Source organism: Prosopis cineraria, unplaced genomic scaffold (assembly GCF_029017545.1).
Source record: "Prosopis cineraria cultivar Desert tree isolate PC_DT_omini unplaced genomic scaffold, ASM2901754v1 PC13, whole genome shotgun sequence".
Taxonomy (NCBI): domain Eukaryota; kingdom Viridiplantae; phylum Streptophyta; class Magnoliopsida; order Fabales; family Fabaceae; genus Prosopis; species Prosopis cineraria.
In genome coordinates this window covers 7,036,268-7,051,269 of record NW_026555344.1, presented here as the reverse complement: position 1 = coordinate 7,051,269, position 15,002 = coordinate 7,036,268, and the positions used below count along the sequence as shown (strand labels likewise).

At 34.4% G+C, this 15,002-nt stretch overlaps 1 protein-coding gene across 1 annotated transcript; it reads left to right on the top strand.

The window, feature by feature from the left end:
* The first annotated feature begins 403 nt into the window (after nt 1–403).
* LOC129290723 (ABC transporter G family member 36-like) lies at nt 404–8,971 on the top strand. The gene is made up of 22 exons (XM_054927620.1): nt 404–600; nt 732–1,107; nt 1,235–1,444; nt 1,599–1,683; nt 1,815–1,974; nt 2,142–2,218; nt 2,326–2,379; nt 2,759–2,849; nt 3,231–3,532; nt 4,457–5,055; nt 5,147–5,307; nt 5,403–5,512; nt 5,607–5,757; nt 5,858–6,153; nt 6,241–6,573; nt 6,673–6,963; nt 7,057–7,140; nt 7,227–7,360; nt 7,441–7,668; nt 7,776–7,947; nt 8,050–8,304; nt 8,415–8,971. The coding sequence occupies exons 2-22, from the start codon at nt 749–751 to the stop codon at nt 8,700–8,702; spliced, it is 4,440 nt and encodes a 1,479-aa protein (XP_054783595.1). The 5' UTR covers nt 404–600; nt 732–748; the 3' UTR covers nt 8,703–8,971.
* The last annotated feature ends 6,031 nt before the right edge of the window (nt 8,972–15,002 follow it).

Genomic DNA, 15,002 nt, shown 5'->3' with positions numbered 1-15,002 from the left:
AAAAGTGCTTAGAAAAATAATCATGCATTATTTTTATTATAAAGTCGAGAGATATAGTATATATTATTTTATTTAAATTTAAAAAATGAGGAAGGCGATTTTTCCAGGAAGCCGGAGCCAAGTTGGTGCGGCAGATCATGTTTGAACGAGTAACACAGAAGAGCTCCACGACACAACGCAACTTGACGGAGAATAGCTTTTTTTTTTTTTTTAAATTAATTTTTTAATATTATTTTTGGTCTTCGCATTTCACTAAAGCTTCACATTTAGAGCCAAGCATTTTGACCATTCTGCCACCTAACCCAGTCTCCCTGTTTTGGCGGCCACTCTGTTCTCCCCTTCACTCGCGAGCGCGCACATATATTATAAAACTCACCATTTCAGAGCCAACGGACTAAACTCAGTTTCCTTTCTCTTCTTCTTCTTCTTCTTCATTCCAAGTCTCTCTCATGTGGAAAATAACACAAGAAGCATAAGAAGACTGAGAGAGAGAGAGAGAGAGAGAGCAATTTTCTTTTCTCCTGGGGTTGTTATAGCGATCTTTTCCTGTTCGGTTAACCAAGAAAGGAACCGAATTTAATATACATTAAGAACAAGCAAGTAAGTGTGCACAGTCAATTTTGATTTTTCTGTTCGGTTGCATGCAAACCGGGAAGAAAAGAGAACCAGTGCCTCTTCTCCTCCTCCTCCTCTTGCTCAATTGTTTCATTTACGTCTGAAGCGTTGTGCAGAACGAGAGTGAGCGACAATGGAGGGTAATAATTTAACGAGGAACATAAGTAAGAGCTTTAGCAGGTCGAGTTGGAGGATGGAAGAGGTGTTTGCGAGTGGCCGGTACTCTCGCCGGAGCACTCGGATCGACGAAGACGAAGAGGCTCTCAAGTGGGCCGCCATAGAGAAGCTTCCCACCTACGACAGGCTAAGAACAAGCATCTTCCAAACTTACGGCGACCAAGATCATCAAGGTGGTGCTCCGGTCATGCACAAGGAAGTCGATGTTCGAAAGCTCGACATTAACGAGAGACAGCAAATCATTGACAGAATCTTCAAAGTCGCCGAGGAAGACAACGAGAAGTACCTCAGAAAATTCAGAAGCAGAATTGAAAAGTCAGTCCCACGATGACCTTCGATATCGTCCTCCAAATCTCTAGCTTATTGCTCATCATATCATGTTTCTGAGATTTGATTGAATTGTTTTTTTTGTTGTTGTTGTTGTTTTCGTTGATAATTTCAGGGTTGGGATCAGACTTCCAACGGTGGAAGTGAGGTTTCAGAATCTGACAGTGGAGGCTGATTCATACATTGGGAGCAGAGCTCTCCCGACGTTGCCAAATGTTGCATTGAATCTTCTGGAGTCTGCTCTTAGCGTTTGTGGGATTAGTACAGCTAAGAGGACAAAGCTGACTATTCTTAAAAATGCCTCTGGCATTATTAAACCTTCAAGGTACCGTTACCAATCAAGTCCCATCCACGTTCCTGTCTTTCTTATAAATATCAACTCAAAATAGTCTAAAGATGTAATCTTCAAGCAAGTTGACATTTTTGTTCATGCACTTTGCTTTAATTTGAATAATAAGTTATCTTGTTGTTTTCTGCAGGATGGCCCTCTTGCTAGGTCCCCCATCTTCGGGGAAAACGACTCTCTTGTTGGCTTTAGCTGGAAAATTGGACCCAAACTTGAAGGTAGATCAGATTAATTCTGTTGAAAATCCCAAGAAAAAATAATTGTGAAAAAGTTTACTGTTAATGAAGTACAGTAGAATCAATGTTGTCACTAGAAACAAACAACTTAAAGAAATTTATGGATGAAACAGGTGAAAGGAGAAATCACTTACAATGGATACAAGCTTGATGAGTTTGTCCCCAGAAAGACATCGGCTTACATTAGTCAAAATGATGTTCATGTCGGAGAAATGACTGTGAAAGAAACCTTGGATTTTTCTGCCAGATGTCAAGGGGTTGGGACTAGATACGGTAATTTAGCTAACAGTTTTATCTTTTTTTTTTGGGGGGGGTAAAGGAAAGAGGCTCAAAGGCACAAATAAATAACAGTTTTATCTTTTTGAACCTCAAACGAGAACTAATTATGACATAAATTATCAGTGGTTAACGATGTTTAATTTCCCCTGATAATGTTTTAGACCTTTTGACTGAGCTTGCTAGAAGAGAAAAAGAAGCCGGCATATTCCCTGAGGCAGAACTTGACCTTTTCATGAAGGTATTTCACAAATAAAAAAAAATTCTAAATATCTCATAAAAAATAATATCTCAATTATTATTGTTTTGGTATGAACTTCTCAGTATTATTTTTCATGGAACTTTCAGGCTACTGCAATGGAAGGAACGGAAAGCAGTCTCATTACTGATTATACTCTTAAGGTAGTCTAAAATTGAGGGCTTCCTTTCAACATTTCTATTTCAAGTTACACTGATCAAATAATGAAAAGACCGTTCATGACTTTCTCACCATTCAGAATCTGATAATATACCAACCCCAGATCTCTAAATTTTCTTCTCAAATCACTTTTCCGTCAAAAATTTCTCCTCACCTACCATCTTGAGTCATTTTCAGTTTTGGCAGCTAAATGGGTCCTAGCACATGAAAAACAAATAGAAAACCTGAATTTATTATGAGAGAAACAACTTATGCTCCTTGCATTACCCTTTGATATATTATTGCCTCTTTAATTTGCTGATATTTTGCCAAACACACTAATTAAGGCTGTTTACATATGATTTCTGTGTTGACATGAAACAGATATTAGGGTTGGACATATGTAAAGATACTATTGTGGGTGATGAGATGCATAGAGGTGTCTCAGGAGGCCAAAAGAAACGTGTAACTACAGGTTTGAAAGCCAATGATCTTGTTCCGTATATTTTCCATTCTTCTCTGAAGCAATACGTGATCATATCTACTTGCATCATCACCCATGTCTGAGCAATGAGCTTTATTTTATACCAAGTCAAAGTGTTTCCAAATGCTAAAATTAAAATAAAATGGCCTGAACATACGTTAGCCGGCCAAACTTTGCTTACCTGGACTTGGTCCTTCACCGGCTTCTCACGGATTCACCAACCCACTTTTGACAAAATCCACAATTTCACATGTTACTTTTTAAGCTATGTCTAGTTAAAATAATTTAACGTGCATGTTGGCGGACGGTACGTGGATTGTTGTGGGAAATTTGAAATGAAATGGGTTTGGTTTTTCACTTTTTCGTGTACAGGGGAGATGATTGTGGGACCCACAAAGACATTGTTCATGGATGAGATATCGACAGGTCTTGATAGTTCCACGACATACCAAATCGTGAAGTGCTTGCAGCAGATTGTACACCTCACTGAAGCAACCATCTTCATGTCCCTCCTCCAACCTGCCCCAGAGACGTTCGATCTCTTTGATGATATCATTCTCATATCTGAGGGTCAGATTGTGTACCAGGGCCCACGAGAGCACATCCTTGAATTCTTCCAGTCAATGGGATTCCGCTGTCCCGAAAGAAAAGGAACAGCTGATTTCTTGCAAGAGGTATACAATACATCGTTACTGTTTCATCGCACTTTAAAGTCTGAATTAGAACTAACCTAACCTTAAAAGATCAGGTTCTAAACAGGCTGGCACTATTACGTTCCATTACATTTTAGGGCTCCTTTTTTGCCAGCTTAGCCCTAATCCTCAACCCTATATATTTTTTTCAATTTTTAATTTAAAATTTTAAAAAACATGTTTAAAATTTTAAAAAACTTATTACATATAACATTAAGTTTACAAATATAAATTTAAGACAATATACACAATAATAAATTTAAGTCTAATCAAAAGTAACAACATCATAAAATCAATACCAATGATAATTAAACTTTGCTGATATTATTAGCTAAATCTTAATGATTTTTATTATCATCAACATCAATATAATTTAATTCTTCTCCTTGTAGAGCCTCATCATTGATAAAGATATTAAGCTTTTCATATATTATTTCTTCATCATCATTAATTCATTATTTGCAGCAAATAATAAAACTAAAAACATAATTTCAATATATTTAAGATATGCAAAAATATTCAAAGTAAACCAACAATAATAAATTGCCATTCAACAAGCAAGGAGCATGAATGACAAAAATCAAATGACTCTGAGGAAGACAAGCTAGGGTTTTCAATTTTCTAATTCTTTTACTTTTAGTGTGTAGTGTTTATTTTTTACATTTAATTTTAAAAATATATATATAAGAAGGCCAGAAAGGGTTGGCCATTTAATTTTTTAGCTTAAAATGACCGACTCTTTTAAGTTCGATTTATCATTTTACACTTCAAAGAAGCAGTCTAACCCTTTTAAGCCCAATTTATAATTTTAAAAAGGGCCAACCCAACAAGCTTAACCCTAACTGACGGCTCTACACTTTCCTCATACCATTTCTAGTATTGGAGCTAAGTCTAAAATGTGAACAGGTTACTTCAAGGAAAGACCAAGAACAATATTGGGCAGACAGAAGCAGGCCGTATAGATATGTGACAGTGTCTGAGTTTGCAAACCGATTCAAAAGCTTCCATGTGGGAATGAGGCTTGAGAATGAACTCTCAGTTCCGTTTGACAGGTCAAGAGGACACAAAGCTGCTCTTGTTTTCAAGAAATATGCAGTGCCCACAATGGATCTTCTAAAAGCATGCTTTGACAAGGAATGGTTACTGATCAAGAGGAACTCCTTTGTCTATATATTCAAGACAGTCCAGATCATCATCATTGCCATTATTGCTGCCACTATCTTCTTGAGGACCGAGATGCACCAGAAAACTCAAGATGATGGGGCTCTTTATATTGGGGCAATTCTGTTCTCCATGATCATGAACATGTTCAATGGTTTTGCTGAGCTATCCCTAACAATTGCAAGGCTTCCTGTGTTTTACAAGCATAGAGACCTTTTGTTCCATCCTGCTTGGACATACACTCTCCCCAATTTCCTTCTTCGCATTCCAATTTCGATATTTGAGTCTATAGTGTGGGTGGTTATCACCTACTACACTATAGGTTTTGCACCTGAAGCTAGCAGGTTAGTTTAGTTATATTGTGTTTCTAATTGAACAACACATTTATTTCGTGATAGACCAGGTGAGAATTTTTGCCTTTGATCCCATTCTCAGGTTCTTCAAGCAACTATTGTTGGTATTTCTGATCCAGCAAATGGCAGCTGGGATGTTTAGGTTCATTTCTGGAGTTTGCAGGACAATGATAATTGCCAACACTGGAGGAGCCCTCATGCTTCTTCTTGTTTTCCTACTTGGAGGTTTCATCCTTCCTAAACGTGAGTGAGGAACTTAAAGTTTGAAACATTTCTTCAAAACGATACCTAGTTACCTATCTAATGAATGTCCTCACACGAATGCTTTATGATAACAGGTGACATTCCAAATTGGTGGATATGGGGCTACTGGGTATCACCATTGTCTTATTCCTTCAATGGCCTTGCTGTGAATGAAATGTTTGCACCAAGGTGGATGAACGAAATGGTAAGTAGCATAAGAATCAAGATCCTTCTTAAGGGTGAATAATTTGATCATAGTACTTAGTTTCAAAAGGAACTTTTTTCTTCCTTTTCTGCAGACTCCAGATGGCAAACCAGTAGGTCTAGCTGTGATGACAAACTTTGATGTTTTCGCCAAAAATGGATGGTACTGGATTGCTGCAGGAGCACTCGTTGGCTTTACAGTTCTTTACAACGTTCTATTTACCTTTGCACTTATGTACCTTAATCGTAAGAACTAATTGATCTCGACCAGTCTTCCAAATTCAGTTACTTTTTATCATTTGTCATTTGATCATAACAAACTGTCTTCTCTTGTTTGATGCTGCAGCAATTGGAGGGAAACAGGCAATTATATCTGAAGAATCGGCAAGTGAAATGGAAGTTGTAGGAGATTCAAGGGAAGAGCCTAGACTCCGAAGGCCAATGTCAACCAGAGATGGAAACAACACAAGAGAAGTGGCAATGCAGAGAATGAGCAGCAAAACTAATCCTAGTCAAATGAGAAATGCTGACTCAACAATAGAGCCAGCCACTGGAGTTGCTCCTAAGAAAGGAATGGTTTTACCTTTTCAACCACTCGCAATGTCCTTTGACAGTGTCAATTACTTTGTGGACATGCCACCTGTAAGAATTCCATCTTCTTGTTCAATTTTTGTTGTGACATTAGTAATGTATGGTGTCTGTTAAGTTAACGTGATCAAATTTTGACAGGAAATGAAAGATCAAGGTGTGACGGAAGATAGGTTGCAACTACTCAAGGAAGTGACTGGTGCCTTCAGGCCTGGCGTTCTAACTGCACTTATGGGAGTCAGTGGAGCTGGTAAGACAACTTTAATGGATGTTTTAGCTGGAAGAAAGACTGGAGGCTACATTGAAGGCGATATTAGAATTTCTGGATTCCCAAAGAAGCAAGAAACCTTTGCAAGAGTTTCAGGATATTGTGAACAAACTGATATTCACTCACCGCAAGTTACAATTAGGGAATCTTTGATTTACTCTGCCTTCCTTCGGTTACCTAAAGAAGTCAGCAAAGCAGAAAAGATGGTAAGTTTAAAGCATTATATTTTTGTGATTTCTTTCACAATATTTAGATGAAGGTGAAATTCATTTTTATTTTTTTTTCAAAATTGTTGGTCTTCTCAGCAATTTGTGGATCAAGTCATGGATTTGGTGGAACTAGATAATCTTAAGGATGCTATCGTAGGACTTCCAGGAGTGACAGGGCTGTCAACAGAACAGAGAAAGAGATTGACAATTGCAGTTGAGCTTGTGGCTAATCCTTCAATCATTTTCATGGATGAGCCTACCTCAGGTCTAGATGCTAGAGCTGCAGCTATCGTTATGAGGACTGTTAGAAACACTGTTGACACTGGAAGAACAGTTGTTTGCACAATTCACCAACCCAGCATTGACATTTTTGAAGCTTTCGATGAGGTACCTTACCTATCATCTTGTTGACAATGTGTCTTTGTGGGTTTCTTTGTCTCCTTGGTACTTAATAAATTTCTTCTATTTTTCTTGTAATAGCTTCTATTGATGAAGAGAGGAGGGCAAGTGATTTATGCAGGACCATTGGGTCGAAATTCTCACAAGATTATAGAATTCTATGAGGTACTACAACTACTTGACATTATTCGGTACAGAACTTTAACAAGAAGTTTTCAACATTTGACTCCGTGCTTATTCCATTGTAACAGGCTATTCCAGGAGTCCCAAAGATTAAGGATAAGTACAACCCAGCAACATGGATGCTTGAAGTGAGCTCCATAGCAGCTGAAGTTCGTCTTGGAATTGATTTTGCTGAACACTACAAGTCATCATCTCTGTTCCAGTAAGTCCATAAACAACAACATTTTCTAATGTTTGTACACTTCTGTTAGTTTGAGCTTACATGTGTATTTCTTTGAGCAGGAGAAACAAAGCTCTAGTAAAGGAATTAAGCACTCCACCTCCTGGTGCAAAAGATCTCTATTTCCCAACTCAATACTCTCAGTCCATATGGGGGCAGTTTAAATCCTGCATTTGGAAGCAGTGGTGGACTTACTGGAGGAGTCCAGATTATAACCTTGTCAGATTTTTCTTCACCTTAGCTGCCGGTCTGATGGTGGGGACAATATTTTGGAAAATTGGAGAGAAAAGGTCAGGACTTTTAACTATTTGCTATTTTCTAAAATTAAGTCTAGTTAAATTAACCTACCATTGTTCATGGATTTTAGCTTAATTCTTTCGTAATATGTCTTCTACAGAGATAGCTCAACCGACCTGACCATGATCATAGGAGCAATGTATGCTTCTGTTCTGTTTATTGGAATCAACAATTGCTCAACTGTTCAACCAATTGTAGCCATTGAAAGAACAGTGTTCTATAGAGAAAGGGCGGCTGGAATGTACTCAGCATTGCCTTATGCCATTGCACAGGTTAGAGAATACAAATTGAACTTTTTTGGGGGAAATTACGTGTATTCTTATTATGTCCCAGCTTAATAGTAACTTCATCCCATTGCCACATTATTTGTGCAGGTTGTCACAGAGATACCTTATGTGCTCTTTCAAACTGTATATTACTCATTGTTGGTGTATGCTATGGTGAGCTTTGAATGGGCAGTAGGAAAGTTCTTTTGGTTCTTCTTTGTCTGTTTCTTCTCCTTCCTATATTTCACATACTATGGGATGATGACTGTGTCCATCACACCAAACCACCAAGTGGCTGCAATTTTTGCGGCAGCATTCTATGGACTCTTCAATCTCTTTTCTGGCTTCTTTATCCCAAGACCGGTAAGCATTGCATGTCCATTCAAATTGTAATCTGGTAAAAATGCAAGTCACTCTTGCAGAATTATTATCTTCAACACTAACATAAAACTCGTGTGTGGAATTTATTTCAGAGAATTCCAAAGTGGTGGGTCTGGTACTACTGGATTTGCCCGGTTGCATGGACAGTGTATGGATTGATCGTCTCACAGTATGGAGATGTAACGAAGACGATTTCTGCACCTGGGTATGGAGTCAACGGTGGGATTGGTGATGTTGCCCTCAACACATATATTGAAGACCATTTTGGATTTAGGACAGACTTCATGGGGCCAGTTTCTGCAGTTTTGATTGCTTTCACTGTGTTCTTTGCCTTCATGTTCGCCTACTGCATCAAGACACTAAACTTCCAGACAAGATAAGTCTAGGGAGAGAGCCGTTGGAGAAGAAGTTCCGTGATCTGTTTCTGCATTAATATCCCTTGCCAAGTCTTGAATGACTTTCGTATGTATATAACTACGTAGCAAATAGTAGATGATGGCGATAATTTCATATATATATCAGCAAGTTTTGAGGTCTGTTTAATCAGTAAGTGTAAAGTAAATGACCATGTTGATTTAAATCGTTGGTCACAGAAGGAATTTAGTTATACTACATGAGGTCAAATTAATAGTATTGAATTATTTATGCCTTCCCAAATCCCAATCATGATCCTTTCAGCATTCATCAACTGGAAACGATGTTTATGGTTCAATGATTAATACCAGTCCAATGCAACCGATTCATAGATTCAATCATTTTGTTAGTATGATCCGAATTTCATAGATTCAACATTTTGCTAGCTTCACAATCTTGTCTGCTTCTGATGTTGATCTCGCAAAGATTCGAGCGGATGGTTTTTCTCTTTGGTGTGGTTTGTGAATTTATGAATGGGCTCGTACATTTGTTTAGTATGACTTGGGCCAATGAAATACGACATTGAAATATTAAGCGAACGGAAGTAACTTATGAATGCCTCTTACAAATTGACTAATCATTTTAAGCTTTAAGGATCTATATTTGAAAAATTATATATAAAAAATTATAATTTTCTAAGAATCAAAATTATTATTAAAATTTAAGAGACTTATTATTAAATTTTATGAAATCTATAGATTGATGGTTGTCGGACAAAACAGTTTAAGTGACCTTAGTATTACTAGCCCAAAAAAAAAAAGTACTTTAGAATTAGCAGTAAACTTTTCGAAAATCTAAATTTGTTACACTAATCAAGGAAAATTTTAAAAAAAAATTGCAAAATAAATATCATTTAGCTGAAAATTATAGTAATTGGAATTAGAATGGCCCACAAGATAGTCATAAGATGAGTTTTGGGCCCAAAACTGTTTTGAGCCTTACATTTCCGGAAAAAATTTCATCATTAACAAGAAAAACTTATGTGCATTGAGTCTTAAAAACTCGTTAGGATTAAGAAATACTTTTAAAATTGAAAAGTACTAACACAAGTACTCATAAATTATCCACTAATAAAGTTATTATATTGACAACATGATTTAAATTAATCCTTATTGACCAAACCAGCCTTTATTGGCTTTACATATGTAAATTCTGAATTGATTATAACATCTAAAAAAGAACATTTTTGATTGATAGGTAGTGGGTTACTTTAACATGTTTAGTGAGGGATGAGAAGGGAATGGAGGAACAAGGTGCTATGGTTCTGAATTTCTGATGAATAGTCCACGTGAATGCATGCAACTAACGTTGGAACTTGGAAGATAGTGCGGCCGTTGTTTTCCGTAGGATGATTCATATGTCTAGTCCCCTTTGTGCACCCAAAACAATAATAATAATAATAACAACAGCTATGATCATGATTATTTATAATCAACAATTTTTTAATTATAACCGTTGGTTTTTTTTGGTGGTATTCTAGGGTCTAGCTTGTTCTAGAAACAAGTAAATTAGCCATACTTAAATGTTAAAAATAAGGTGTAAATGGTGTAGGGGTTCAAAGCTTGGAAAACTGACAAAGGAAGGTTGGGTCTCGGCTAGATTAAATGTTCAAAAAGTTAGTCCCTCGTAGTATAAAAAAACTAAGGTTTAAATATTTATTGAAAAATATGTTTACATTTAGTGTTCAACCTTAATTTGAACAATTTTATTTTCATCAAGAAGATATACCTATGTGCAATCCAAAAAAAATTATTTTTAAATGATAAAGTGTGAATAAATAAGTTAATGGTATAAAAATTTTAGCCACTTTATTCGATTGAATCAGTAAACTAATATCTTAATTAATTTAAAAAAATATTTTATTTATAATCAATTTAATCATAATTTAATTATAATTTAATTATTAATTTTTAAATTAATATCTTGTTCAATAACTAATTTGATTTTCCATGCTTGAATAAGATAGGAAAATTACAAATAGGTGGGAAAGAATGAAGCTAATCACTCGTTGGCCCTTTCTTGAAGAAAATAAATTATAAGGATGAGAGTGTGGGATGGTGGAGGTGGTGGGGTCAGAAATTAATTATGAGGCGATAGAAACACAGATGGTGAGAGAGACTGAGGACGATGTTCGTACCCTCTGGCCTCTGGGATCTCAGAAAGCGTTGGAACCATTTGATACATCGGGAAGGGATAGTTCGTTCATGTATGGAGCAGTGTCATGATGTCATCCATGAAAGCTCCTTCTCTCGTGTTTGGATCCGCCCAATATTGTGATGCCTCTTTTGTTATTAGCCTCTTCAATTTCAAACGCTCGTCTCCAAACCTGCACTGCAAAACCCATCTTTTTCATGTAACTTGCTAGCGCAGTGTCTTTGCCATTACCTTCGTCATATGATTAATTAAAACCACTTGTTAACAAAGTAATAATGTGAAAGTAGCTTTTAATAAAAATGTAGGTGCTCTATTTAATGCCTAGTTGTGTTTTGGATAAAATTGTCTCTGGCAAAAAGACACTCATGCAAATAAAAAAAATTAATGATAATTGTGTTTAGAAAAAAAGGTTAATGCCTTATAACATAGTGAATTGAGATTTCAATCCCTCACAGTTAGTGTACAAGTGTATCTCCTGCAAGATTGTTTTCAATGTACCGACACTTGTGTACCATTAAAAAAAAAAAAAAAACGTAGTTTTGATCAATTACAAGACAAGAATGGCATACTTTATGTTTTTTTTTTTTCAATATCAAGGGAAGGTTTAAAATTTTAAGTAAAATTAAATTAAATTAAATCCTAGTACTAGTACTGCCCATGTCTTGTACCAAGCCCATGACATACTCTATGTCTGAGATATATTTTTTATAAAATGTTTTATTTGAGGGGTTAATAATTGACAAACTCATCTTCCTGGACAGGTCACCAAAAGAAGAGTGACCTAACACGTGTGAAATACTGGGCCTTGCCGACCATAACAGAGTCCACAGCCTTGAATGCTTTTGGATAAGGAAGTGAACAACCCAACTTTCCGAGATGACCAAATTTACATGCCAATGTTAAATTGTCAAATATCGATGTAGATTTTTAAGCAGTAAAATTATAAAATATTTCTCAAATAAAAAATTAAAAATAAATAATCGATAATAGATATATTTTGTTTTTACTCAACTTTTCATGTAGCACCCATAAGCAAAACAAACACTTAAACCTCATATAAATGTATGCGCTCGCTGTAGCCTGATTTATAAAGCACGGGGAGTAGAGGTTTTGTGGTCCTTTTCTGAAGACATGTTATCACTTATCAATTACCATATTGATTATTTTATTACAATTTTTTTATCATTATTCAATGTCTATGAATAAAAATAGTAAAGCTTTTTTTAATAATGTATTTAATATTGATAATGTAAGGATTTTTTTAAATTTTTAGATGGATTTATTAATTATTACTCATCCAATCTTTTTTATAAATCATTTTTATCTATCTCATTAACATTAATACAAAAAAAATAAAAGAAATAAAAGTGTATAGAATTTTAAATATAACCTTATATAACAAATTTAAAAGGTAATATCATGTTATTTGTTTTCTTTTATAAAAAATAATTATAAAAATAATTTTTAAATATTATAAATAAAATAGGATGAAGTAATTGGTTTTTTTAAATTTTAATAAAAAATATTAAGAGTGATTTGTAAATGGGAAGAAAAAAAGGGGTGGGGGGAGTGATTAATGAGTGAATCCGTAGTGGGGCCCGTCCTCTGCAAATCAGCAGAAGGCAAAGCTGATTCCCTCGTGACGAAATCAGAGTCAAGCCTAGGCTAGGAATTCCACCTACCTAACAGTGGAAGAAATATATGTGTATATATATATATATATAATTTTTTTTTCGATGAAGAATATATATAATTATTTTGAAATATCATACTGTCATGCACAAACTCGTAAGATCAATTTTATCCTAATTTTAGTTTTGATCAACTTAAAACTAAATATAATGTTAATTGTCACTTTCGATTGAAGTAAAAATAAGAATGAATAAATATTGGGTGGGAAAATTTTAAAAAAATAGTAAATAAGCATTTTTTAAATTCTTTTCCTTCAAACATTCTCTTTTTCATATTTTTCTCTCCACTAAAACAAAGGGGCCACAATTTTTGAAAAAATAGTGTTTTTTTAGTATATTTATATTTAAATTTTAAATTTAAAATCTCACATTTAAAAAAATTTATGCATCCACATTTTTTTTACTTAAATAATTTTAAATGAAGAAGAAGTATGAGTTGAGATCCAAAACAAAAATAAAAAAATTAAAAATAATAAGTTTTTTATTTTTTAATGATTGAGAGAATAAAATGTTTAAAGTGATTAAAATTTTAAATAATTAAAATATAAAATAAATGTAAAATTATAAATGAATTTGTATTAAATTTATCAACCAGATTGTTACGTATATAAGAATTAAAGGTTCAAACTGCTGTCAAGAGTGTTCTCATTCACACAAATTTTAATGGGTACAATCATATTTTTATAGTGGGCCTTACATAGGACTCTTGAAGGGGAAAAAAGAGGGATGTGTGGTGTGCATTTGCGAAGGAGCCACCTATTATTTGACGTTGGTTTCTATGAACCTCCCATTGTTTCAACGTGGTCTTTCTCCGCCCACATAACCCTCCTTTTTATTTATTTTATATGCCCGAACTAATATTAATATTGCACTTTCAACCCAACATTCATTCACCTTCCCTCTTCAAACCCCTCTGCCCAATCACTTATAATTTCAGGTTATTAAAAAGGAAAAATCCACTTTTGTCTATAACTTCTATATCATTTTTTTGGATACTTGTTATTTGATTCCAAAATTCCTGTTCAGATTATATTCTGTCTCTTTCTTCTCAGCTAATTTTTTTTCCTTTGCCAACAATTTAATGCCTATAATCCAGCTTGACGTTCTTTCTCAGGAACTGAAGATTATTACAAGATGTTTATGCTCCACCATGGCCGCCGAAATCTTTAAAATACTTGCTTTATTTGTCGCTACTAAACTCTGTCTCTTTGAGTCCGTACAAGTTCCAGCTTACATGGAATTTTTTGTCTCTTTTCTTCTTTCTTCTTAATTTTTTTTCAAATCTAAAGTACTTTGCATGAATTAAACTGCACCCTTAAATATTTTTTAAACTTCATGTATTAAAAAAAAGAATAATATTTTTTGTTAATAGTAAATTCTCCAATAGCAATGTCACCTCCCTTTTTTATAAGAAGTAATGATTTTGAACCAATTATTAACATCTTTGCATGTGTACGCTTGAGATTGTATCTTGTTTTCTTATAAAAAAGAATTTACTTCGAGAATAATATTTTTTGGTAAAAAAAAGCAATATAATACTTAATATGAATTCATCGTCCTGAAAAAATAATTGCATATAGTGCATTCAAAAATAGATAAGAAAAAAGGATGAATTCTATTAAAAATTATGGAAAATCAAATTTTGACATTAATTAGAGAAAACTGATACATACCTAATTCGAGTGACAAATGGGCAAAGTAGGTTAAAGCTAAGGTCAAATTCAACGGGTGACTCATGGGCGTTTGGCGACCATTATGAGGTTTTTCTTTACCCCTAGGAACTAGTCATTAATTAATCTATGATGTCAACTTTGGAACCAAATAAAAAGAATAATAATATTCCAGGACCATAAAGTTTGAATATGTCGATTAAAATCCCTGGTCCTTTATTGATGTTTTTAGAAATCAATCGTATTGCCTGTAATATAAGTTGAAAATGTTGTGAATTTTGAAAGTCAAATTGGAAACACTATAAGCCAAAGTTGAAATGACTTTCTTCGTCTGTTTTTTTTTTAAAAAAAAACTAATAAACTGAGATTCTACTAGGAATCACAACTGGTGTAAAAGACCAAAAACCAACGTCCCATATCAAAGCAAGAAAATGGAAGATGATAAGAGAGACAAAAGTTTTCCTCCATGAAATGACTTTCAATCAAGCAATTATTTCATATCACTCAACTTGTACACATTTTTTAAAAAAATTAACTGCTACCATTTTTAAATTTGAAGAATTGAAGATTGAATATAAAAAATTTGTTTAATCAAAAGCAAGTGGAACTAACCTTTTTAGTATTTACAACTCAATTTTCAATATTATTTTAACTTATCCCCAAACATGGGTATTGACGCACTGTTGCCAATTGACTTTTTTTAAATGAATCAAGGTTTTTAAGGTTTATGAGCGATTTAAGCACATTGGGT